Below are 26,951 nucleotides of genomic sequence, written 5' to 3' on the forward strand. Positions count from 1 at the left end.
ACAAGGATTAACACATAACTTCACCAAAAAAATCTAGTAGATAATCGATCAGGGCGATTTTCATGATAACTGTACATTATTATTTCAGAATGCACAGCTTAAAAAACAGTGCGATAAGTTTCTTGCTGGATTATTTTCCATGAAGGACTCCAAACTGCTAAAATCCATCTATTTAATGTGCTACTTGCAAAAAACTGAAATCTCAGCATAATGATTCTCAAGAGGTTTTTATGATAGTCCATCAAAGTTACATTAATCAAGATTTCTCCACATTTCAGAGCATTTAAGAGACACTTTAAGCAAATGTCAATGGTTCAGGAAGTTACAGTAATTTCATTGATAAACGGTTAATAACCTCTGTTAGGCATATAAACACAAACGTCTTCCAAAACTGTGTGTCTTTACTTTCACAAATTATTTGAACATATACCTGAATTCAACATAAGGACTAACATAACATAACATAAGGCCCAACATAAGGACTGTGGGCCAAAACCAGCCAGCAAGAGTCTCCAATTTGGCCCATAAAATGACGGCATCAAAAACAGAAAACATTGGCTTTTTCAGTTTTATTTTCTGATATAGAATATTGAATTAAACACAACAGTGAGACTCCATCGAGCAGCAGTCTCCAAGCTGACATGCTAAACTTTTTTGACATTTCAATCTATTTTTTATTAGGAGGTTTCATTCAAATTGGCTTTTTTTTTTTTTTAACACTAATTATTGGCTTTGGAGAGAGAAAGAAAGGATTGTTTTGGTTCTGTTTTGCCTGGTCCAGCAGATTGACACTGCAGCCTTAATCTATTTTTGTGTCTGAAAGCGTGGATAAATTATTAAACAGTTTCTTCTTTCCAATACAGATATGTGTATCAGATTTCTGGAGAATCTGAGAAAGTAGTGAGGTTTTCATGCCGTTTGATCTCAAAACTGGACTGTAATATTTTTCTTTCAATAATTCACAACACAAAGCTTTATTTACTTCTTCCTGTCTACTGTTTGGAGCTTCAGGCGGGTTGAGAAAAGGCTCATTTCACGAATATTAAAAAAAAATCTGTCTCTCTGTCCGTCCTTGGCCTCGACCTTCCATTAATGACGTTGTTTCTTCATTTTGTGGAGATCTGGAGGCAGAGGAGGGTTTCCACAGCGCGTCCGTGAACGAGGGTCCAGAATAGAACATTTGATTGCAGACAAAAAGCTATCGGAGTGCGAGAGCTGCTCGAGTGCTTCGGCCTCGCGTTCATCAGGCTCCTCAACAAACACACGTGGAGAGTCGCGGCGAGCAGCCGGCTCGCCCTGATTAGTCTCCCACATGTGGATTTGCTTAGTCCGTGTTCCGAGGAGCAAGTAGATCAGCGTAAACCTCAATATCCGACACTCGTATGTCACGGCGGCCCCGCGGTTGCCAGCGGAGTTCGTGGTGTGTCTGATAACGGGAGGAGAGTTTAATCATCTCGTCCCTTTGAAGGAAGAGAAAATGGATTCCCAGTAGAGAGCAGAGCGAGATCAGGCTGAAGGCGAAGAGCCTCTGCGATCTGATCAAATTCATCTTCAAGGTGAAAAAAAAAAAAAATCACCGTCGGGAGTGGCTGCAGTTTCTAAATGATTGGCGTTTGGTTTTTTTTTTGTTTTTTAACGTCACTCTTTCTGACTTCTTTGAAGGCTCTGGACGTTTGGGCCATGGGAGTCACCCTGTACTGCTTCGTCTTTGGAAAGGCAAGTGTTGAGAGAATCAAGTCAGAACCACACGCTCGGTTTACACCCTCCAAGGCAGTGGATCCCAAACACTGTCGGTTTGGAGAGGGATTCCAACCCTGGTCCGGGTACAGAGTCAGGATTCTTTCATTCACTCCAGTTCTTGACTGAGGCACATTTAGCTTAGTTAAGCCTGATTTAACTGGCTCTACACGAGTGGAGACGACCCTGGCTGTGATGATAGGATTTTTTCATGTAGATGGATTAAATGCAGAGAAATAATTTCCCCAGGGCGATTAATAAGTCATTCACTCTAAAGTTTCTTTGAAATAAGATCATCTTCTATAATGATTTCATTTGATTGTCCTAACTGCTTTTGCAAGGATGAATCCCCATGTGCAAAATAAATGATAGACGTGATGTTTTTCCCCCAAAAAATCTTCAAATTATTGTTTTGGTGCAGCGCTGGAGTTGCTTCAGTTGCCATCAGTCGCGCTGTGTTGTGTAGTTAAAGCGCTGGGAGTTAATGTCAAACTGTTTCTCTCACTGTGCGACACAAGACTAGAGATTTCACACCATGATTGGCCGTCTGAGTAAAACCGTCGAAACACCTCAGTTCTCTGAATGTGGTCAGACTGGCAGCGCAGAGGTCAAAGGGAAAAGGCTGGAAGCAGCCTCGAATACAATGGAAGAGGTTTTAAGAATCGACACTGACGATTCACGTCAAATTACATTAGATTTGGAAGAAACTGACTGCTTATAAAATCCTTGTCTTGTGTAAAGTATTAGAAAATGCTAAAAGAAGCGTAAGCTCCCTGCTTTCAATTGTATGTTGGATTACAGCTTATATAAGTTTTTCCTCATACTTTTGAAAATCCTCGCTTTCCAGTTTCAGTGGTTATTCTGTTTACTTTCCTTCTGATTTTCCCTCTTTTTCCCCTCTGCAGTGCCCGTTTATTGATGAGTACATACTGGCTTTGCACAATAAGATACGGACCAAACCTGTGGATTTCCCCGAAACGTGAGTGTATCAGTCCCACTTTATTTAAAAAAACCAGACAGCTGGATTGTTCTGTCCTCCTGAACTTGAAGTCTTCGCTCTTAACTTTCTTCCTCTTGGAGCCAGATTCATTTTCCTCTGTTTATTGATGGAAAATTGCACAAACTTGACTGAGCGATCAGAGTCTGCAGGCTGCAAATGTCACCTGTGTGCGATCAAAACAAGCCGTGAAAAAACAAAAAGCTGCATCAGCAGCCCGAACACGTCCGAGCCGCCGCGCCTTCCCCACACCTCCTTTCAGTCAAAGACCGAGGCAGGCCAGATGAAAGGCGGCCTGATGGAGGACGGGCGGTGGGAGTGAAGGGGCTCTGAGTGGCGGCTGGAGTGTGTGTCGGGCATGGTGCGCTATTGTTCACGATGAGGCTCCTCCCACGGCGGGCTCACGGGACTCCATGATTGTTCATGGAGCTCATTCATGAAGTGCTGCCTTCCTCCCGATGGATCCATCGGCTGCAGTGAGCCGGAGCTCGGCATCTCCTATAACACTGTATTTACAACACAATTCGCAAATAAAACACATTTTGCTCATTTATTTACATTTTACTGTCACATAGCTTAGCAGCATAGTTTTTCAAACACCAACTGAATAAACCTCCCTGGAAATTGATAAAATAAGTAATTTTTTTTTTTTTTTTTTTTTTTTTAATTTCCTTTCATATAAAGGCTGTTTGTTTAGCGTGCAAATGAAAGCGAAAAATGAGAGATGTTCAAGGACGCCGCGGAGTGTCGGTCATCTGAGTTTCACATAAACAGACTGAAAGCTGAACACACTTCAGTGTGACTCCAATCTACAAAAACTGATGTTAAAGAAATCCAACACATCTTTTGTCACAGTATTTATTCATCGAAATGTGCAATATTTGTTCCGATTAGTAGTTTGCTCAACCTTGCACTGATAAAAGAAACTGCTCTGTTTATTGTTGTCAGACATGGCAGCCCAGCACTCATTGTTTTCCATCGTGTTCAGTATTACACAGCAAGTTATCTTTTATTTACTACTGTAAAGTGTCTGAGTTTATCAACAATTTGAGAGTTCATCATTTGATTGCATTTGTTTCTATGACTTATTTGTATTAAAGTTTATTTGTATTTAATACTGATAAAAGCAGCATTAACTTATTCATTATAATTTTAATGTCATTTCAAAATACAGTCATCATATAACTATTTTGTTCCTCAGTTCTAGTAGCTTATCTCGGTAATCAAAATAATTTACTTGTCTTAAATTTGATTTTTAGATAAATTCCTGTAGCTGTCATGTGGCGTTCAGATGTTCAGCTCTTTTTTAATCTTTGCTGAAATGCCCCGAGGTAACAGAACTCATGGAGGAAACTGTTTTCTCCTTTATGCAAATTGCGCTAATTTTCTGATTATTTCTAGAGTTTGTTGCTGGAACATTCAGATCTTGTCCATCAATAAACCATCATTTCTGTCCTTGGTTCCAGTGAAAGAGACACTCAGGGACGTGTTGAGAAAATGATTAAATGCAGCAAGGTTCAGGTCAAAGATTTAAATAAAAAAAAAAAAAAAGAAATTAAGCTTTCAATTTCTCAAAAAGAAGCAGAAATGCTGCTTATTTCACTTCATCTGATTAATAAAAACACACTGGCTGAAGGACACTTTCTGTGTCTCCTCTTCAATAGCTTTATATAAAAAGTTCAACATTAAAAACACTCAAAGTTTAATTCAAGAAGATCTTTCAGCAGTACAGACTTGCAATGAATACATCTTGAGTTGAGATTTCATTTTCTATTTATTAGAGATATTCTGGCAAGTATTGATCCTGTTAACAAACCTTTTTATCAACATATCAGACTCTTATAATACAATTCACAGAAGAACTGAATTTACTGCCTAAATGATCTTTAAATGCATTTATATTGAGTAGTGCTGAAGTTGTCTTGGTCCTGCTTAGCACTTCTAGTTTTTATGTAGCAAATTTGTGGAAAAATGTAAAATAGTGTATTTTCCTCCTGACAGTGTGTATTTATAAACCTATGAGATCTACAGAAGCGTTCACTGAATCATCATTTTGCTGTTTTGTTTTTTGGTTTTTTGGGTTTTTTTTTCCACAGACCAAAGATCAGTGAAGAGCTGCGGACCCTCATCCTGCGGATGTTGGATAAGAATCCAGACACCAGGATCAACATCCCGGAGATCAAGGTAACACCGAGCCGCACAACAGGGGGTTTGATGAATGTTACTGCAGAAGCAGCGCCTCAAGTAAAAGTCTTCAAAAAAAATTAAAGCGGTGTTGCCAGCAGAACTACTCTCACAGGTCAATTTTTCCTCAAAGGTATTTACCATATTTTCTCAAGAATACTCGAATAACTTAAAAAAAATTCATCGTTTGAGTCCCATTTTTGATCCCATTTCCCCACGAGTCCACTGAGCAGTAACGTGGGAAGACGGCATAATTGGCTAAATGCTTAATTCTGTGTACATTGTGCATATGAATTAAAAGTTTCTTTCCTTGTACAGTTATCAGTCTAAATGTTCGCGAGCTTCCTTTCTTCGTTTTGGTGACATTATCTTTCCATCGTAAGACAAACACAGCTCAAATTAAGTTTTTTCAGGTGCTGCAGCAGCGTTCTGCTGTCATACAGTGACATCTAGTGGTCAACCATGGTATGAACTGTTATTTTTTTTTTTATAGCAGTCAATTTAAAAAAAAACAAAAAAAAACATGGGCTCTATAATCTGAAACACCGAACATATTACAGATGTTTGATTCTGGTGAATGTTCATCCGACCGCAGGCTGGAGGTTACAGCCGGCCCGTGAGGCCGAGTGTTGTTCTGTCTCCGCAGCGCCTTGCCTCATGTTCTCGCGCCGTGCTGTGTTCAGATGGACCAGTGGGTGACCCAGGGAGGCACCGACCCGCTGCCTCTGGAGGAGGAGCACTGCTCGGCGGTGGAGGTGACCGAGGAGGACATCCAGAACTCGGTCAAGTTCGTCCCCAGCCTCTCCGCAGTGGTGAGCGTCGGCGTCCTCCGCTCCCGAGGCCCTCGGAGGAGCCGCGGCGCTGCGGGAATTCACCCACCCTGTCGATGTTCCAGATTTTGGTGAAGGCCATGCTGAGGAAGCGCTCCTTCAGCAACCCGTTCGAGTGTCCGAGCAGGCGAGAGGAGCGCTCCATGTCTGCACCCGGCAGCCTGCTCATGTAAGCACACACACACACACACAGTCCTGCTCCCTGACCTCCTCACCTTCACATTCACACTCAAAAAACCCCTCAAAAACCCTCCCACACACACCAAGACACTGCCTGAGACCCTGACGGGAGTCGTCCTCCACACCTGTCTCCTCTTCCTGCTGTATCAGGTTAACTCGCGCTCATTCTCCCAGCAGCAGCAGCTGCTGCTGCTGCCGCTGCTTTGTGTTGCCATAGCACCATAATTCATTCTTTCATTGTACGAGGCAGTGCTTACAGCTTTTATAAGTGTTTCTTTTTGTGTTGCTTTTAGCTTTCAAGGCAGGGACGCCTGAGAGTGAGTGAGAGTGATACAGAGGCGCCGCGCCTCGGGCCGACCTTGGACTTGCTTTGAAAGAAGAGAACATCTCCTCTCGGTTTTAACCCGTGCAGCGGAGGGCAGATTAAAGCAGAGTCCTCCGCGGTGCGGCGGGTTCCCGCGGGGCATGGCGTTCGGCGGCGTGTTTCAGGATGGAGCGCTGTTGTCAGACTGTAATCCGCCCATTGTGAGGCTGTATTAGACTACATCTCCCCAGTCTACGCTGAGGCTTCCCTGTTAGGCTCCAGGCCATTAGAGCTGTCATCTGAGGTGAAGGTGTTTCAGGAGACATGAGCAGTGTGAAGCGATACTGCCCCCTGCTGGTGGTTTGGAAAAGATACATCCCATTGAGTGTGAAAAAGCCGAAAAGTATGAGCTGCGTTTTTCACTGCGAGATATTTTACATGTGAAAATGTAGAATTATTAGATCCTGTCTTATTACCATCAGCTGTGTAAAGTGGTGAAGAATTTTGATTGTCAGTGTTCAACTTGACAACCTTTTTAATTCTCTTAGCAACTTTTTTTTTCTCACACATGAAAATTATATCTTCTATCTCTATAACTTTTCTTGCGTTTTAGGGACTATGTGTGCAGCAGTTGACGGTGTGAACCGCTTCCTGTGCCAAAGCTCTTGTGTTACGGTCGGTTTTTACTCAGAACTCCCTCTAATCTGCAGTCAGATCTGAAGATTATTCAGTCTGAGTCCAAACTGTGAATGAAGGTCAGGGACAGTCAAGGCTGTGCCTGCAGACACCCGGTAGCCACAGCATGATTTTCAGTTTTTTTGGAAAGGACCCTGAATGATGAAGAGGATGACCCTGGTTTTAAACATGCACGTATCAAGAAAAAAAGAAGATAGGGATTTGAACACATGAAACTCCCAACACAGCCTACAGGGCCGCATGAGGCTCCAATCTGGCCTCCAATCACCAAGAAAATTGTAAAAAATCAAAGAAAATATTGAGATTTTTTTTTTAAACAATTTATATTGAGGATGTTAAAGGCCTGTGCTGACTGGCACTAGCTAACTAGCATTAGCCTCAAAGCCATGCTGTCAGGGCGAGTTTGTAAAACCATGCACAGTGCGTAAGAGGAGTGAAACAAGTCTGACTCCCTTGATCTTGAACAACACCTGTGTCAGCGCTCTGAGGTGTGATACTGGTCCCTCAATCCTGTGCACCACTCCCACAGTGTCATCGATGTGTAGTTGTTCTGTGTAAAGGTTCCGTGAACTCCCGGTCGTTGGACGGTTTTGGCTCCACTTCCTGTTGCATTAATCCACAGAGTGGAAGGTGGAGAGCCTGATGGAGGGATCAGGCGGGGTGCCCCTGTCAGAGCTGACAGTATACGGCACAGTTTGGTCGAGGAGGTGATCCAGCATGTCCACCCCCGTCCCCACTCCCTCCCCCTCCCCCCCTCACCTGTGACCTCTCCATCTTTTCTCCCCCATGTGCTGCAGGGACTCGTGGCCCCTCCGGCCCTCTTTAAAACTCCACCCCTCACTCAGGTAACACTTTGTGCGAAGCCGTGCGTCTGTCCGTGCCGTCATCACAGAGCCCCCCCACCCCTCCACCCCCGCCTCACCCCCTCAGCTTAACCGCCATCATGAGCATCCCAGAGATGTCGTGTTGCTTTCTGTCTCGTCCCTCCTGCTGCCGCTGCCATCAAAACGCCGATTCCCCCTGACGAAGCTTTGTGTGTTTTTGGCGTTCGCCCTGCAGAGGTGAAAGAAGAAGAGCTCAGGCGGAGAAATGGCGACGCTGCCGCTGACTCCCCCCCCCCCCCCCCCCCCCCCCCTCCTCTGTCTGTCTCCCTCAGAAAGGGGAGCACAGGAGACGGCCCCAGAGAAGGAGAGCTGGAGGACCTGCATGAAGACGAGCCCTCGTCCTGAGACCTCTCGCCGGCTCGCGCCTCTCGTTCCCCCTCCGACCGGCGTCGCAGTGAAAACTTTCCCCCCCTCGCTTCCTCACAGGCTTCTCCTCCCAAACAGCTCCACCGCTCTCCTCACTGGACGGTGTTTATCTGTTGCTTTGTGCATGGTGAGTAATCAGGCCTCATCTTCAGACTGAACCACCTGCTCCGGTCATCTGGACAGAAGAACCTCATCACAGACTCCGGCATGTGAACCACAGCGAATCGTCTCCTCGGGGCTTTTAATTCCTCATCCGTCCTTTCTATATTGTACAGAAATGCCTCCAGGCATCTCGCGTGTCATTGTTTGAATACCTGTGCCATTGATAGTTTTGATTTCAGCGGAAAAGGTGCAAGTCCTCTTTCTCCCCTGTGCTGCCTTCACCGACCTCCACCAGCAAAGTGAGAAAGGCACGCTGCTCCATCGCGCCGCGTCGAGTTATTCCAGTGTCGTCGTGGCTGTTTGTCGCTGCTTCCTCGTCTCCGTCGTCGTGTGTCGCTCATCTGTGTATTTCTGTTGCTTTTTTTCACGTGGATTTGATGTGAACTCAACGTGGCAGGATGAGGACAGTCTGAAGTGCTACACAGGAGAAAAACAATGCATCGACATCCTAATTTAGACCTTTTTATTATGCAATATCCCCGACTGCAGAGCTGATCGAAAGCACAACTCTTGCAGAAGAAATCGAATCATCTCCTCGAAATCTAGGAGAAAGGGATTTGACACACACCATCCTGCAGAAAGTGGTACTTTTGCTTTTACATCAATGTGGAAAATACCTGAGAAGGATCCTGTTTTTATTTTATTTATTCAGGACTCCAGTCACATTCAGTTGGTTTTAATGTGAGCAGGGAGCGTTAAAAGTGAACTTTAACAAAGAGAAGGGAACATTTCACCCTCACTGCTGTATTTTTTTTATGTAAATTATGACATTTTTATCACTTTTTTTTCTTATGATCAGCTTCATCGCTGTAAATTGTACAGAGCATTAAGAAACAAACGTGGAACTCTAAATTCACATTGGTTGAGCAAATAAAGATTTTTAGCACAGTTCACAAACTACTTTCTTCATGAAGTTTATTCACTGATGCATTAAAAAAAAGAATACAACAGAACAGATTTTCCCAAAATATAAACAGTGATGGTTTATATTTTAGTATTATCACATATAATTGAAAGTGTTTCAAGCTTTATTTTCTTTAATCTTCTTGACTTAAAGTGAGCTAAGTCATAAAAGCCAAAACACAATATTTCAGAGCAGTAGAATGTTTTTACACTTCTTTTGTCCAGAGACCATCAAAATTGCTTAAAACTTTTAGTTTGGATGTTTTTTGTGTTGAAATGCCTGAGAAAACACATAACTTATGAGATGATTATTTAAAAAATGTAATGATTGCTGAACAGTAAGTCATAATCACAATTTAACATTTTTATCTTTCCATAGTTCACTCTTGAGTATCTATACTTCGGAGGTTTCCCTCTTTCAATGAATAAAGCTGATTTTTTTCACACCTTTTTTTTTTTTTTTTTTTTTACACTTTTGTTAGTAAATATTTGAACAATTTTAATAGACCAAGTTTTCCTGTTGAAGTCTTTTTCTTTTCTTTTTTTAGGAGTGATCAATAGGCTGTCTGGATATATCATTTGAGGCTGCCTTTTTCGAGTAAATTCATTCGAGTAAGTTTTTTTTTTTTTTTTTTTTTTTTTTTCCATGGCCAGAGCAGCTTCAAGAAAGCTGACTTCATTTGTCTTACTGGAATATATTGGCATAAGGATAGTTTTTTTTTATTATTTTTTTTTTTATAGCGTATAATACAGTTTTTCTATGAAAGATACATCAACTTCATTCAGAATTCTGTGACTACTTGAAAGTAGCTTGAAGAAACGGGTACTCTCACTGAATACGCTCACCAAGTGAAACGACCAACCTGAGCAAATCCGCTGTCATTCAGAGCGGTTTGCTGACGTCTTGTTTATCGAATGGGTCCCACTTACTCAAAGCAGACTCGGTTTTACCTCAGTTCTAATGTTTTTGCTGCCATTCCGACTCTTTATTTCCCGGCACTTCCCACTCGTGAAGGAAAGAAGTGCTGTGATTGCTCTAAAAGCGGCATTTCAATGTCATGATTAGGCCCACGCTTCAAGAGATGTCAACAACAACAACACTTCCACTTCCACTCCGGTGTGGCTGATTGGAAGTGCGGAGAGCGTTTGGTCGATTAGTCTGGCTCTCTGCGTCCTTCAGTGAAGGAGGCTGCATGAAGTACTGAACGGAAAAGCACTTGGCTGGATGTTCACTCATTGTGTTTCAGGGATTTCTGTCAGGAATGCTGTTGACGTTGGAGTCAGCTCTGTGTTTTTTGTTTTTAATCTGAGGAATGTGGAGTTTAGTCATTTTTCGGTCTGAATGAAGGGAGATGGAGTAATCTGCCTGTGTTGGCTCGTCTTCTGTGAAATCCTCCTGGAACCAAAAACTCTCGACTGGTGTGCTCAGTAGTGCTGTATTTATCTGCTTTATATCTGGTCCTCATACACGTGTTGTTTCCTGTCGTTTGCATGTTTGTGTGAGCATTAGTAAGTGTGAGGAGCTGCGATCTTCGTCGTCTCTGTACTTCCAGACAAAAAAAAAAAACACTGCTTACATTTCTACATTTGCACTTTTCCCCGTTCTCTGAAGTCAAGGCGATTTCATTTACACACTAGTGGCAGCCATGAAAATAATGTACAGTTTCTGAAAAAGAGCGTAACTGTGTGCTTCACCTGTAAAAGACCATAGTTACTGTGCTTTTTGATGTGTTACTCTTTGCTATGGATCTGCACGTCGCAGCACTGTCGCTTAGACTTCTGAGACTTTTTACAAGTTAACGTCACCCGACTGAATCGAGTTGATTTGTGTGTGTGTGTGTGTGTGTGTGTGTGTGTGTTCATGTTAAAGCAGACTGTCCTTTAATGTTTCTACTGCTGATATGAAGCTGTTAAAACTAAAAAAAAATAAGCAGCTCTGCGTTTGCGATCCTCTCCAGAGATGCACTGATGGACGATCACCACACTGTAATAATATGAAGTTTTTAGTTCTATACACAGAAACTGTGCAAAGGTTTACATCAGAGGTGTCAAACATAAGGCCCATGGGCTAAAACCACGCCGACAACACGCTGAGACCCTGACGCCACTGCTCGAGAACTAGCATTAGCTTCCAAGCTAAGCTGTTAAGGAGAGTTTGGAGAAACATGCACAAAGCCACAGGTTTGTTTTTTCACATTTCACTGTGTTTTGCAAAATCAGGTCTCATTAAAATTGGATTTAAATTGAAATTGAAACCTCAGAATGATTCATTATTTGAAGGTTATATGAGAATTGCTTGAAAGGTTCAGGTGTAATGATGGAATTTCTGGACTGGATCAAATATTAATGACGTATCTTTTGTCATATTATTCATGGTTGACGGTTTCAAACAAACTCAAAAATTTATAGAGCCGTTAATCATCGTGTTCAGCTTTTTTCTAGTCCATCACCGAGTTCAGTAAACAGCTGATTTCAGCTTTCTTCCTATACTCCATCATGTTTCACAGCGTAGCTCATCCACGTCGTTTATTCCTGCCAGTTTTCACTGTTGAAAGATCACGGCGCTTTGCGCTCGTCCGTCTTCCGCAGCTCAAAGTTCATCATTATGTTCACGACTTCTCCAATTTGACTGGACTCAGTTTGTCCTTGAAAGCGTCTTTAATGCTCGCAGGGCTTTGTGGGTGATCTTCCATCACTGTCAGCGGCTGATCGCGACGCATAAACGCAGTGGAGCACAGCCGAGTGCGGGCTGAACAGGTTTTCCTTTCTCTTTAAGCCTTTTTGTGGTCGAGTCCTCGAAATCGATGGGTGCACAAGAAATGAGTGATCGGAGTAATTTTATCAAGATTTCAGGTCATATTTATATCCAGAAGAGGAGGGCTATGAGAAAGCAGGAGTGTATATATATATATATGCGTGTGTGTATTCTGAAGTGAGGGACTCTGATCACTGCTGTGTTGTATTATGTAAAAGTGTGTGTGAGAGAGAATGTCTGTGTGCGTCTTTCTGAATGTAATCACTCGCCTGTGTCAAGTGGCAGGAGCATGGCACATCCCTATACGGAATGCATTCGTTACAATGTAAATATGTACCAATACGTATAAATAAGATATTTTTTGCATGCTTTTTGTACACCGATGTATTCAAAGACAATTAAAAAAAAAAAAACAAAAACAGACTGAATCCAACCCATTTTATTTGTATTTAAGAAATTCTTCAAGCAGCCATGTGACTGTACATGGTTTTATTGAGTCGAACTGTTGATCACAAGGTGCACAGGAGGGAGGGATCACTCTGACAGCGGGACGCCCCGCCACACGGTGACGTGCGTGACTTCTCTCGCTTTGACAAAGACGAAGGTGGTGGACGACTTGTGTACACACCGGTGCCGCAAAGTTTTTTTTTTTTTTTCTTTCACCTGCGCCCCGGCGGAGGCAGTCGGAAGACGTGGAGGTTACACCCGAAAGTATGAACTAAAGTAAACCAAGCTACACCCAGTAAAGTACACACAGAGCTGAGCCGGGCCACCTGTGGCTCTACACACTACAGCAAAGAGTCGGTCACTCGGGATGGCTCGGAGAGGTGGGAGGATGCAGCTGAGGAGATACAGAACACGTGGAACGGTGCCGTCGACTGTGTCCTTTTCCCATTTTAGGAGTCCGTGCGCGGACGTGTGCTGTGGATCCACAAGACCTTTAAAAGTCGCGTGGCTGTTGGCTTGTTTTGCTCCCAGTTCACTTCTACGGAGGAGAAGAACCAAGAAAAGACGTCAGGAAAGACAGACGACCGGCGCTTGGGTGGTTTTAGCGTTTTTGCACAACGTTGTCAATCCCTTACTTTAGATACCTCAGTTTCTATGCTGCCTGCCTCTGAATCCGGATCCTGCGGGACAGAAGCCACATGACAGGATCCATTAAGACCTCTAAAGCCGCGTGCCGACCCACACGCCTCATCATGACATGAGAATACATGAGAGAATAGAGTCTACTCTCGAGCCTGGGCTTCGTGGAGCACTCACGTTGGACTGGCCACTGCCTTGGGCTTGTCTTGCATTTGCTTCAATGGTGTAATAGACGCTTGAGTCTAAACCGAACGACTCGGTGTCCTGCTGTAAATACAAAATGTTCTGCCTGATTCGGTTAAAGAAGCGAAGCTGTCCGAGCGGCGACAGGCAGCAGATTTAATCTTTTACGAGACGTAACTGGCTGTACTTGCAGGGAGCACAAGAGGCTCTGCATCCATCATGAGTGTTATGGGAACAAACAGCATTCATGGGACGGTCAGTAGACGTTACTGCGCCGCTGTGCCTGAGGCGGATCTCTTGCAAGGGCATTCACGTGAAATGCATCTTTAATTTCGTGCTTAATAACAACGTTGACAGCTCTTAATGCTCGTGTCTGCTCTGTGCCTGTCTGCACTGCCGTGAAATGCCTCTGCTGCCATCTGCTGCTGCACATAAACAAAAGAGGTTCCCATCAGCTTACCTGTGTCTGCGTGTCGGTGTATTTGAATTTCATGTTCTTGTAAAATTCTCTTTTTGGTAGCAAATAGAGCAGCACCAAGTCACACACTACAGTTGCCTGAAACAAGAGGAACACATTGACCAGTTTGCTCCGCAGACAATTTAAAACTGAATATGTTGGAAGTAATTTAAGCCATAACATACGACTCCAAAAATCCCAACTCCAGAGCCGATCGCTGTCAGCGTAGGGATGATATCAAACTTTCGTGCCTGTGAAGATACAAATGATACACATCATCATACGGTTGTTTCTTAAGTGGCAAATGTATGAAAAAAAAATAAAAATGAATGAAGTGCTCACCAGTGACTGTACAATGATATCAAACCTGATGCCGAACACTTTAAGAAGGGTCCTTTTCTCAGTCTTGTCCTCCATGTAATGCTTTGCATACCTGCAGACAGCCATCACAATATGTTACATGCAATATACTAAGCATCTGTGCTGCTTTATATCATAATAACCACCTGAAGGCTTCCCTCCTTCTAATAGAACCGTACCAGAGAGCGAATGTTCTAATTCACTGCTCCTAATATGAAAGTATGGCTGGCTACACATGCAATTACTGTATAATCAGCACCCCTAAAAAGCCAATTAGCACTATCTAAATAATAGCTGGGCCTCTGTGTGTGTATGTGTGTGTGTGTGTGTAGCATCAGAAAGCTGGCTGGAGCTCATTGAGCAATAACAGAGTGAGACAAATCTCAGAGAGCTGAGCTGTGTTAAATGAGAGCGGGTAAACATCATAAACTGCAGGCGGCTCAGCAGACCTGCAGCAGAGCAGCAATATCGGGAGCAAACACAGAGCAGCCGCAGCGCCAGAGGCAGGACGAGTGATCGCAGACAGAGTATCAACACCTCAGGCCGCGAAATGGAAGATTCACAAGTTTGTTTTTTTTTTTAGGTTTTTAATTCTCTTTTTGAAAAGTGCATACACGAGTTTGGTGTCTTGTCATACTCGTGTGGCATGATGCTGGTGTAAAACTACAAGTAGTCATGTTGCAGTTAAGGTGTATTGAGGAGTAACTTCAAACTGCTCAGCTTTGGATGGGAGATGCATTGAGATGTTTCAAACCCGAGCTTACAACTCTTATGGACTGACTCCTTTTACTGTGTCAGAGACTTTCTTCCTCATGCTAAGCTGGAGTTTTCAGCTCAGTGCTGCTTCCTGCTTCTTGCATTTCTAAAAAAAAAAAAAAAAAAAAATGTTCAATCCCAAAATGAAATCCATTCTATAGTCATTCTGTGTTTGTTGTCTTAAACTGCCAAATTTCTCACTTTTGTTTTCCGTTATTGCCTATTTTATAGTTTTTAATTTCCCCTCATTCGATCCTGTGAAATTTACTGAAACATGAAAATTAAGAGGAAAATAAAATAGATTCAATTGCTCAGTTACACATTATTAATGCTCTGGAACTCCTTCCCACCTGACATCAGAAACATCAACTCATTACCCATTTTCAAATCCACTCTCAAAACCCACCTGTTCAGACAAGCTTACTCACTTTGATCTCCAGTCCTCCTTCTGTTTTAATCTGGTAAACTTGTATTCGTAAATTAATTTTAACACTTTTTTATGTTTTAACCTATGTATTTGAAACTGTTTTTATCTTGTTTTGTTGTGCGGTGATCTTGAGTGTCTTGAAAGGCGCCTATAAATAAAATGTATTATTATTATTATTTCACTCAGCATTTAAAATGTATTTACTTCTATTTCTTCTTCAAAAAAAAAATCCATGAAAGGAAACAGCCTGGGAAATGTGTTTCTGTAATGATTTCATGATTTCTCTCTTGCTCGTTTGTTTTATATTACACATTTGAACCACAACTTAAAATTGTAGGTTAAATTATTACAATTTGATATCAAATAAAAATTGTTTACTTTTTCAGTAAGTTTTTTCCCAATCAGAATTAGTTACATTTCTTAATGAAAACAATTCTTAAAAAAGTATATACTTTATGCAATGAGATATGAAGGAAATACGAGCATAATTGCTCTTACGTTTGAAGATTGAAGATTTTAGTCTACCTGTTTGTTTATCACTTAGTTCATTAAAAGACTTTGAGAATTAATTGTGCCATTTCTGAACAGCTTGAACACTCATGTGTCTCTTCAGTGCGACAGCAGCGACCTTGCAGATCATTTGAGTTTGCCGTTTCTTCACTTTGTTGCATCTTTAAAAACTCAGTAAATGTGGTTGGTTCTGTTTCAGGTATTAAATAGAATAAAGGATTTAAGAAAAAAAAAGCTGTGGAAAGCAGATCTTGTAGCAAAAAAAAAAAAAAAAAAGATAAACGTGACCATGAATCCTCTTTGAGTTAAGCTCTTCTAGTTTAGCTGAGTTTGCAGACAGGCACAATACGAGTAGCAGTCATTTTAAATCCCCGAAAGTTAACAAAAGCTTCAGATCTCACAAAAACAATACAGTGCAGTGAACACAGAGGCCAGCTCTGTTTAACCTTCAAATGACTTCAGCTGAACCGTGGAGACATGCAGTGTGTGTATACACACACACACGTACACACGCACACACACCTGAAGTTGTAGCCCACAGACGCTCTGGCTTTGTCCGTCTCAGCAGGGTTCCCATACAGACCGTGGAAGTTGTACTTTGGTTTACAGTTCTTTATATCCACGTCCAGGTTGCATGTCCAGTCCACAACAATCCCAATGGCTCCTCCCTGTCAGGACACACGCACACACACACACACACAATATTAGTGTGTACAAATTTTACTAGTCCTTTCTGCTGAGTTCTGCAGCGAACTCACCACTTTGGCTATCGTTTCGAAGCTGAAGCCCGACAGCTTGACGATGTCTCCCAGTCTGAATATTGGACAAAGCGGAGCTTTCTCCGGGTCGTGAAGACATTGGCTGATGTAGCCAGCGTCGATACCCTCCACCAGGTTACTCCTGCAAACACACACATCAACAGTCAGCGGGGACTTCTGCTCCCTGAAACAGCTTTAGCTCTGACCGATGATTATGTACGGCTTATACTGTATGTGGTAACAATAGATGTTTATTTATTGAGTAGAGAAGTCGTCTTCAGTTTGGGGAAGCAGGCAGCTTCATTAATACAGAAACTCAAAGATTTGTAACAAGTTAAGAAAGCAGACTTTGACTGGGACTGTATTCTGGAATGTCCTTCATTTCCTTCAAATAGCACAAGATACTGTAGGATAGCTAGAATTAATAGTCTATGAATGAGAAATTCAGTGACAAATACACCTTTCTAATATTTCTGTGTGAATGCAAAGTTCTTCTAAGAGAAAAACACCAAAAAGGATGCTTTTTCACTTGAAACATCATGTTAACAGGGAGTAAATTAGTGAATAAAGCCAGAGGGAATCCAGCTGCAGGTCCAATATGTTATTAACAAATATTTTAAAATTCTGGATGCTTCTGCTTGCTTCTTCAAGCTGAGGATAAGCTGACCCCCATCTACTGCAGGCAATTGATGGAAACTGCAACCTAAAAATGGTACCCTTATTAAAGAAAACCTTTTTGAATTGTGGTTAAAACCTATAGCCTAAATTCCCCATCATGGTGAGATTTCAAGAACCTGCAGCGTTATTCGCATTGCATTGTTCTAAAATCTTAAAAAAAAGAAGAAAAAAGCTCCCAAAATGCCTTTCTTGCACTGATTAGTCCAGACATTATCCCATCTGTAGCATCTGCTGGGCTAATTTTAATTTGCATGAATGAGGTCCTTCACCTTGTGACGCCAAATAAGGGGAAAGTTACAGAGTTTTTGATGAAGAGCGTGTAGTTCTCTGCAGACATCAGGAGAGGGGGGCTGGAGAGGAGGAGAGTGAGAGAGAGAGAGAGAGAGGACAGTCAGTCGTCGCTATACGGAGCTGCGTGAATCATCACAGGCGACGTATGTCACATTCAGACAATTACGTAATGAGGGAGAGTGTCGGCGAGGCTTCACTAATTCGATAATCTGCTGGCGCGCTGAAAAACTCAGGCGGCCGTCCACTCACTCAGGTATGACGTGATCGTCCTCAACAGGACACCAGGCCAGCACCTCGCACGTCTTCGTGCTGTTCACGCACACTCCGGTCATTTGTCCTTGAAAGGGAAATATTGGAAGAGTTCAAACTTCAAACTCGGAGCCGGCACATTTAAGAGAGCACAGCATGCAGAGGCGCGCGGCACTAAAGCAAATTGAAATCTTTTCTGCCTCCTCTCTGTGCCTTATCTGGCGTTCGCATCGACAGCAGCATGCAGCCAGATATAAAAGTGAAGCAAAGCAAGCGCTGAGACGGCTCTTTTCTTTATCTGGCGTGGTTTCCCCGCGTGCGATTAGCTCTGGCGCTCTGGGCCTCGCTCGCCGCGCGCTCCGGGAGTTCACAGACAGTTCTCCAGCGGGCGTCGGTCCGCTCGCCTCCACTTCCCTGACCTTTCGCCGGAGCTAGCGGCTCGCCCCAGACCGGCCTGTTTGCTCGTCCTGCGAGCGTAACGACAGCACGCCGCCTCTGGAGGGACGCTGGCACCTCGAGGTGGACTTGACTGGTCTGGAACGGACAGATCCGAAGCCCCAGCTAACGTCGGGTTTATTGGAGTCGAAGTGGGACGCCGAGGACTTGAAAGGCTCGGATTTTATCCCCGAGACAGACGGACGACGGTTCATTTACCGAGAGGTTCTCTGAACTCATTAAATGTACTACACTCTCCGATCTGGTTATTTGTTTTCCATCGTCTCTGTGTGCTTCCCGTGTGAGTTATTACAACTTGTGAGCGAGCGTATACATACATGCATTTGTCTGCTTGCTCAAGGAAGGGTTCCACTCGCTCGTTTCAGCGATCTCCAGTCATGAACCAAATGTTTGGTTGCTAAGACGAACTTGTTGATTCTAATTCATTTCTTTCCCCCGTCGGTGTTGGACAAGACCGATCCATGGATTGTCTCAATGTTTACCTTGGAGGTGACGGATCAGACCTGGTGTGTTTTAGAGTCTAATGCGTTATAGCGGCTCTCAGGGGCCGCAGCCCATTTGTCAAATAAAGCTGATATTGATCCTCTCCAAATGCATCTTCCAGTACAAACACTGGCTCCTGTAAGTGGCAGCAAGGCTTTTATCTGTGACGAATTAAAGGTGTCAAGACACCAAAGACCTGCGCTGACGGGCGCTGCGGAGCCGACGGTTGCTCAGTGAGGACAGCAGAGGTCACACACTGTCGGCCGTCAGGATTTACCGTGTCCCGTACGTTTGAGGGTCCCTCCTTCACAGTCCGAGTCCGACTTGCAGCTGTGTTTGCCCTTAAGCTGTTACAAACAAGAGAACCGGGGTTAGAGCGAGCACGTGCGCTGGACCCGGTCAGCGTGACCAAAACTGCAGAATCCAAACAGGAAACAATGTTTTGTTTTTGACTAGTGGTCATCGCCAGCAAACCGCTGCGTGTGTGTGTGTGTGTGTTTACTCTACTGAGACTGAAAGGACTTTATTTCTATTCAACAACAACACAATTACCCAATTACAGAAACAGTCTTGGAATGAGATGCAATTTCCGTTTGGTTTTACTATGTATGGTAGTGTATAAGTGAGAGGCGGAGGGGAGAAAAACAAGCAGGAGCCTTTTCACATACCTCTGGACACGTTCCCATCTTCTGACCTTCAGTTATGATGTAGTTTGTCATCACTACAAAAGATGAGTCTCCCTAAAGTTTTGGATCAAAGGAATAACAGTTATACTTTTGTTTTATCGTTCCATAAAATCACTTGATTTGCGGAGGAGCGGTTTGTAATTATAAGCAGACTGTCAGACATCACTGAGTTGTAGCGTCCTGAAGTCATCAACGCTTTTTTTTACACACCAGAAAGTCGCAGGTCGGTTAATCCTTGTTGAGTTTTCAGCTCAGAGTCAGTGATCGAAAATGCATTTCAGCTTTCTTGCTGAGGGTCAGACAGAAAAATGGGCTTAAATTCAGCTTTTTAGTTAAAGACGTTCGTTTACTATACGACCAGGGACGCTGTATTGTCTGTGGCTCCACAACAAATTGCAGTCTTAGTGAATAGATTTTTTTATATACAGATATTTAAAAAATTATTAAGACAGTCTCTTACATGCTTCTTCTATTAGAAAAAAAATATGAATATCTGTTGAATTAATGTTGAGCAAAGCTTACTTCAGGAATCTAAAGAAATGCTAATTGCTGTAATGTTTACTTATCTTTTAGTTTTTGGATTTGTTTCTGTTATAATTCATTCTTATCTTGCTTATCTTGTCCTGGATATTTTTAGCTAACATCCTTTTTTTAATCATTTTTAATAAAGGTCAGATAAACCAGTGACTCTGGAGTTTTTCTACTGACAGACAATATATAGTGGAGTCAGGTTCGTTAAAAAAGAGAAGTGTAACCGTTTCTGTTTTCTCATGCAAATAGATATTTGATTGCAGAGTAATGCAGTAAAGATGTTCTTTATGTAATTGATGTTTCCCTATAGAATATGGAAGTGAATCTTATTACTGATTCTCTCCACAGCAGGAAGTTGTTTAATGTTCTCACTTGGTACGGCTGCGTGATTCTTCAAGCCGACGACGAGCCGACCCCCATCTACTGCAGGTAATACACTCAAAACAATAAATACTGCAGGAAATCCCTCCTGTCATAACCCAGATTGTTCTTTTAAAAACTTGATAAATGTTTGATCCTTTATGAGGCACTATTTCTTTTATCGGTGTGTAAAAAGGTTTTGCATTGATTTTTCAAAGGTGGATGCACGTAACTCTTTATGGAGAACCGCATTAAACACCTGAATGCATTATAACCAACTGAAAAACATATTTCACAAAGAAGAAACATCTCAAAATGTGGCATCTTTTTACAAAAGGTCATAACATGCAGGTTTCACTAATTCATAGGCTACAAACCCTGAAGTACATTTACTTACCATTGTCAATTTGAAAAATAAAATATGAGTGAGACCACAAGACGGATTAAAGAGCCACGGAGTCCATGTCGGTGCTCATGTTTGCACAACACAGGATTTTAACAAGGAAGCAGTTGTTTATCTGTGTATTGAAGTGTCAACAGGACCACTGCAGGACCTGCGCCGACACTGTTCACAACTGAGGTTTGTTCTTTATTTAACCCAAATGTTGAACTCTGCCTGAAGCAAACAGAGTTGATCCATTAAAGCCTCGACAAACAGAGACAAATGGTCTCAGTGCTGCTGATTGGTGCAGATCACATTTAGAGCGCAGGTTAAACGTGCCACTGTTAAGCTGGAGGAAGTGTAATTGTGTGTTCAGTGACTAAAGAAATTATTCGATCGTTTCCTGTATTACGTATTTACTTATAAACATGCAGAATTTGCATTCAGTCGATGGTGTTACCACAGGATGGAGCCACAATTGCTACTGTGTTGAAGTCATGCTATGCAGCAGGTTTTCTGGGGATTCGTTTTCACGTCACAGGTATTGTTGAAGCGGCATTAGCTTCATTGTCAAATCAACAACTGTGGCCTGTTTGATACGCATTACCGTGAGGAGCGCTGATACTGAAACAATGGCTCCCTTGGAAAGAATCACACAAAGCGGTGGATTTGGGGACCAAAGCGAGTGGGAGATACCTGCTTGATCAAAGTATGTGATGAAGAAAAGAGGCCTTTTCATCCTGTTGGTGGTGTTTATAACACGATACTGAGTGATAACCCAGCCCTGGATCCAACAAGGCCCACGCCCATACCTCAAAGCAAACACTGCAGCCCTCACAGTGTCTTCTTTATTTCTTTCCCAGCAATGGCAGGACTTTGCAACATTTTAGGTACACAAAGAAATGTATTCGAGCTGTGTGCTCTTTATAAAAGCTGTTTGCTTAACTGGAGTCCGTATTGGCACCGAGACACCTTCATGTTGACAAAGATGAGTTAATGCAGGGTCAACTTCATGGATCTATGGAGCTTTCACGCCAAGCGTCGTCGCGTGATCAGATCTGGCAGAAAATCAAGCCAACGCGGATGTTTTCAGATTTGTCACAATCTGACTGTTGGCCAGTTTTCCTGGAGGATCGAGCAGTTTTGACGCCTCTCGTCTGACTCACGCGAACATTTATTCACTCTGACAGTTTGATTCACGGACCGCGGCCGTCGACTTCATGACATCTGACTCTGACCCAGATTTACTTCAATCTTTCCAATGGTCACTGACTTGTACCGGTTCCCAAATAAATTCTTGACCAATTAGGAGTCGTGTGACGGGCGCGATGCTCCTGTGCGGCGACTGACCTGCGGAGGGAAGACGTAGTCGGCCACATCCCAGACTCTTTCGTTGCCGCTCACGTTGGTGTAGCCGACGCCTTTCATTTTGGTGAAGACGGAGCTGACCGCCGTGTCAGTGGACTGGTAGCCCTTCTCATAGATGAACACCCACCTGTGGGAGACACGGGAAGCACCTTGTCAGTCCTGTCAGCACCTGCGACTCCCGCCCCGCACCGGCTCGACCGCCCGAACCCTTGGGCAAGGGCACGGTTCCGAATGACGGCGACGTGACATTCTCCACAGCCGGCGGCGCACCTAACGGGGACGCGTGTGCAAGCGGTGGTGGTCGTGCAATGTCACGGCGGTTCGTCTTGTTGCTTCGCCACCATTCTGACAGATCTGACATGTTAAATCTCAGAGGAAAGACATTCAGTCGCTCCAAAACATGTTGTGAGGGATCAGAGGACAGCTGCAGCAAAGTGTTAAAGAAAGCGAAAGCAGCTCGAAAGTAGACAGTAAATCTGCTCCTTTGGTGCTGATTGTCACCTGTGAACTGTAAAGAATGTCTGCAGCTGATGGCGTAGAAGAAGAACGTCGTTTGAAAATGTCAGTTTCATTAGCAAAGGTTTTGATTGCAACAATAAGTTATGGAAGGTAACTCACATTTAAACTGTGCTACGAAATGCAATGTATCCCCAAACAGAAAGCCAGTTTAGGCCTTGGCCGTTCATCCAAAAACGTATTTTCTCTCAGAGTTTTCACTTCGGGGATTTGAGCTGCGACACCTGTCAGTGACCGTTACTGGAAACGCACTGTTTATTCCTGCTAACAATCATAACTTGGCCCAAATTGTTCAGAGCATCCCAACCATCATGTGACTCATTTCACTATTCCAGTCCATCAAACCTGGAAGAGATGCACAATCTGATCTAATTCTTCCAGTTCAAACCTCAATACAAGCAATCAGAAGGTTATCTAGTGAGTAAACGTGTGAGCTTGTTTGACATCAACCTGACTGTTACCGGAGTTCATTTATATGGAAACGTCGGACTCCAGGTGATGTGGGTGAAGCTTAAAGGAGACAGAAACAGTTTATGTGAAACTTATTTCCCAGATTTCCCAGGACTGTCTCAATAATCATTGACCCATTTTAACACACACACACACACACACACACACACACACACACACACGTTCACACACCTCCTCACAATATAAAAAAGTTGTATTAGTTGATATTTGTGTCTTTAAATTGACTGTATTTGAACATCCATATCTGTCTCTGCTCTCTGAGTTTGCCTTGTGATTGGACGTTGACCTGTCCAGGAAGCTCCCTGCCTTTCACCCAGTGTCCGCTGAGTTTAAAGAACATGTGCAGATTGTTTTGGTTGTTCTGCTATTTGTTGCATTTTCAGCCCTGAGAGTCGGTTGGATGAAAAACACTGAAGTGGGAGCATCGCCTTGGTCTCTGAGAAGAGGTAATGACAGTTTTCCACTATTAATAGTTAATAAACCTCAATAAATCATCAATTAGGAAGACAACTTCAGCTCTAAATTAATCCAGGCAATTAAAAGGCATCACAGTCTTTGCAAGATGTCCAGAAATGAAATTAAAATGTCATTAATTTTGTTGATTGATTGGCAGCGTCTCAGACAGACGCACATTAAGGCTTGAAGAGGAACAAAGCAAGAACGAGCAATGAAGGATTTTGACGTCTTTTTCCCATAAAAACCTTTGACCTTTGCCAGTCACTACATAACTGCCGCTTCACTAAATCGACACAAAGTTAAATGTTTAAGTACTTCCCCATGTAAAAGCTGTAGATTTGTCAGGGTCGCGTGAAAAAAGCTTGACTCTTTTGTCACAATATGACTTCCTTAGCGTTCAATTTCCTCAAACCGACGCTCGTCATTGTGTTTCTGTATCTGCGTGTGCAGCCTGAGGGCGCGGGCAACAGCTGGTGTGCACGGAGCAGATACTGTATGTACACACACATCGACACACACCGCTATTTTATATAAGTTGTGAAAATCAATCACCCCCTGGCGAGGAGCCCTCCAGCCTGACGTGTGCTGCAGTACACCCTTGCTCATTTGTCTTTGGACAATGAAGGCACCTCACTGCAACAGAGGCATCTTCAGAGCGCCAGAGCGAAAGAAGAAGAAGAAGGCACATGCACAAAAGACGCTATTTCTTTTTTTTTTCTATCGGCGAGGCAAATCAAATTATGTAAGTCCGAGCTTACATTGGAGAAAAAAAAAAAAAAAAAATAGAGCACATTAATGGAATAAAGAAAGCGATGAGCGTGGAAATAATGGGAGGATCTTCCAAAACAGCAGTCTGAGTGAGATCTGTATCTGCTGAGACAGAAGGAGAGCGGGAGGCAGTGAGGAGTCTCCTTCATGTACGGGGGGCTTTTCTTCCCACCACGCCGCAGCGCTGAGATTCGTCCTCACTTTGTGACAAAGACAGATTGGAATGAGAAGAAAACGCAAACATTGAAAAGAGAGAGTGTTAGTTAGATGGCAGCTTTACAGAGATGACTTTTAAACTTGTAGGTGGAGATCAAGCCCCATTATTGCCTCCACTTCAGTATATCATGTCAAAAAAAAAAAATTGCCGTTATGAATTTTTTTCAGGACTTTCCACCCATGCTTTCACCCAAACCCCTTCATGTGGGATTTATTTTTGAGACTTATGCAAATCGCTGAAGTGCGGCTGCCGGAGGAGGCCTCAGTTCTGAGATAATGAAATCACAACGAGTCCAGCGCCCCAGAAGAACAAGACATTTCCCAGTCCTGCCGGCTGGGAGTCCACCTCCAGCGCGACGCCGCTGACGAGGCACTCCGAGGCTCACCGGCCCGCCGCTCGGCCTCTGAAAGACGCGGTCTGACGCGTCTGCCTGCCGACTCGACTCACGAGGAGAAGAATGTGGACAGCTTAATAATCACATCTCCTCTCATCCACATCACCCTCCAACTTTAACGTGCTCTGAAGGCTTCAGAAAGGCATGTGTCGGAGTGGGGGAGGACGCAGAGGAGGGCAAGCCCTGATCGCAAAAGACAACGGGCTCCAGCCACCAAAAGCAGCTGCGATGTGTGCAACATGTCTGTCTTTGTTCCAAATGCTGGGATGAGTACATGAGTGATGCTGATTCACTGTTTTAAGATGAGATGCATCGCCTCAGCTGGCTCCCCGTGACTTTTATTTGCCGGCTTTCTTTATTATTTTGCATATTTCGCACCTTTTAAGGCCTTGCAGTCTTTTCTGAAGCCCCGTTTACGAGACTTTCTTAAGTGAACACTCAAAACTTTAGTTGCATCTTGCAGGTCTTTTCACGCGACAACACCAGCAGATCATTTTTACTCAAACCGGTCGAATTCAGGCATGCGACGTCACTCATTGTGTTATTCTTGGTTCAAGAATAACACAAAAGTTCAGGAAATTTAGCAGCTTCGGATAAAATCTTAGTAAATCAGATACCAGATATTGCAGCGGCTGCTCTTATTGGTCTTATCAGCTCAGGCTAAAGCTGCATCTCAGCATTTTCAGGATGTGGCCTAAAAGGAACAATTTTCATCAACTTTTTCCGGCAGTGGAGATTATTGTAATTAAAACGTCCTAATCAGCAGTGTGTCGGCTTAAATCAACTCACTTTTAAAGGAAAAAAAAAAAACCTTGCCCACAGCATGAGAGGATCTTCTTGCATGTCTTAGCCCACGCTTCCATTTTTGGTCAGTGCCATCATGACCAGCAGAAGGTAACACGTCTGCACGCTGTTTGGCAGGGAATTGGGCAGCGCTTGATTGTTATCTGTGCGAGCATATGCCTCAGCGTGTTCATCACACACACAGCTCCTCAGGTTGTGTGCTCAGAGGTGCACGGAGGGGGAAAAAACTATGCACACACACACACAGCTCATGAGTAATCCCTACCCAACAAAAGCAGAAACCTGGGTGCTGTCATATGAAGTCAGATTTCATAAAAAAGCACACGTTCCTCTGCAATAAATGACTCCAACATGTCAAAGCAAGTGTGGTGAGGTAGTGGGAGGCTAAGTCGACGTGCACGCCTTGGGTTTTGTTTGTTTTTCTGCCCGGACTTGAAAAGTTCAGATAGAATCTGCCCTGTTAACTGCTGCCCTCGCCCATTTCTGCCATCAGCCGGGGTGTCAGTGGCTGCGCCCGTCGCAGCTCACCTGCAGCACCTGAAAGCGCAAGCCTGACGGGAGGAGGACACAATGCGAGCTGGGAAAAACCACAGTTTCAGGGTCAATCTGAGGGGTCAAGACGAGACACGACAGGGCACAGTCTGCGTTCCGTCCCATCTGAGGGGAAAGTGAAAGAGAGGGTGAAGGTGTGAGTCTTACCCAATGATGTACGCCAGCACTCCCAGCTGGATCAGCCGGCACACCACTCCCACCCTCCGGTTCCTCACCAGCACCTGCCGGGGGGTCTCGTACTCGAAGAAGAAGTCGGAGAGGGCGTTGGTGATCTGGCTCTTCATCTTCTGACACCGGCTGACCCACATGGAGGAGGGCCCCTGTCCTTCACCTCACTCGCATATAAAAGCAGCAGGAGAATCCAGCGCTGCTGCCCCCTCCCTCCTCTCCTGCTCGTCCTCTGCCTCGGTCCCTCACTGGCCGCGAGGGTCCTCTGCCTGCTTCTCATAAGTCACGTCTGAAGCGCTTCATGAGAAGTCCTGGAGTGTAGGACTTCCTCCCTCCCTCCCGCTCTCACTCTCTCTCTCTCTCTCTCTCTCTCTCTCTCTTGCTCTCTCTCGCTCTCTCCTCAGCCAGTCACATTTCTGCATCCTCCCATTGGCCTCATGTCTTCATCTCTTGGCTTTTCATTGCATCTGAAAATCATTTGCAGGAATTGTGTCTCAACTTGGTTGCAAGTTTAAAGAACTCAACAGTTGCCAAACGAGCATCGGACCTCCTCCTCCTGGTAGTCCTCCTCCTCTGCTCCCTTTGT

At 43.7% G+C, this 26,951-nt stretch overlaps 2 protein-coding genes across 8 annotated transcripts in view; one reads left to right on the forward strand and one right to left on the reverse strand.

Annotated features, from left to right (window-relative positions):
- camkk1a (calcium/calmodulin-dependent protein kinase kinase 1, alpha a) overlaps nucleotides 1-9,105 on the forward strand; it is a 64,315-nt gene extending 55,210 nt beyond the window's left edge. Inside the window, exons 11-17 of one of the 2 annotated variants that reach the window (XM_030100996.1) lie at nucleotides 1,663-1,716; nucleotides 2,643-2,716; nucleotides 4,831-4,918; nucleotides 5,602-5,730; nucleotides 5,814-5,917; nucleotides 7,726-7,773; nucleotides 8,085-9,102. In XM_030100996.1, the coding sequence (XP_029956856.1) occupies nucleotides 1,663-1,716; nucleotides 2,643-2,716; nucleotides 4,831-4,918; nucleotides 5,602-5,730; nucleotides 5,814-5,917; nucleotides 7,726-7,773; nucleotides 8,085-8,157 (570 nt within the window). In that variant the 3' untranslated portion in view covers nucleotides 8,158-9,102. Of the gene's footprint in view, nucleotides 1-1,662; nucleotides 1,717-2,642; nucleotides 2,717-4,830; nucleotides 4,919-5,601; nucleotides 5,731-5,813; nucleotides 5,918-7,725; nucleotides 7,774-8,084 lie in introns of both variants that reach the window. The other variant, XM_030100997.1, reaches the window with a different exon arrangement.
- Nucleotides 9,106-12,586: 3,481 nt separating this feature from the next.
- p2rx1 (purinergic receptor P2X, ligand-gated ion channel, 1) lies at nucleotides 12,587-26,745 on the reverse strand. Of its 6 annotated transcripts, none has more exons than XM_030101000.1 (14): nucleotides 26,345-26,745; nucleotides 22,002-22,146; nucleotides 19,361-19,432; nucleotides 18,982-19,039; nucleotides 17,754-17,841; nucleotides 17,483-17,563; nucleotides 16,536-16,677; nucleotides 16,300-16,445; nucleotides 14,067-14,157; nucleotides 13,910-13,975; nucleotides 13,728-13,823; nucleotides 13,262-13,351; nucleotides 13,081-13,125; nucleotides 12,587-12,983 (listed from the first exon to the last, which is right to left on the reverse strand). In XM_030101000.1, the coding sequence occupies exons 1-14, from the start codon at nucleotides 26,503-26,505 to the stop codon at nucleotides 12,978-12,980; spliced, it is 1,287 nt and encodes a 428-aa protein (XP_029956860.1). In that variant the 5' UTR covers nucleotides 26,506-26,745; the 3' UTR covers nucleotides 12,587-12,977. The 6 variants fall into 6 exon arrangements, with proteins under 6 accessions (XP_029956860.1, XP_029956859.1, XP_029956858.1 ...); XM_030100999.1 differs by having other exon boundaries at nucleotides 13,090-13,125; nucleotides 18,970-19,039; nucleotides 26,345-26,741; XM_030100998.1 differs by having other exon boundaries at nucleotides 18,970-19,039; nucleotides 26,345-26,740.
- Between the last annotated feature and the right edge of the window lie 206 nt (nucleotides 26,746-26,951).

Source organism: Salarias fasciatus, chromosome 10, assembly GCF_902148845.1.
Source record: "Salarias fasciatus chromosome 10, fSalaFa1.1, whole genome shotgun sequence".
Lineage (NCBI taxonomy): Eukaryota > Metazoa > Chordata > Actinopteri > Blenniiformes > Blenniidae > Salarias > Salarias fasciatus.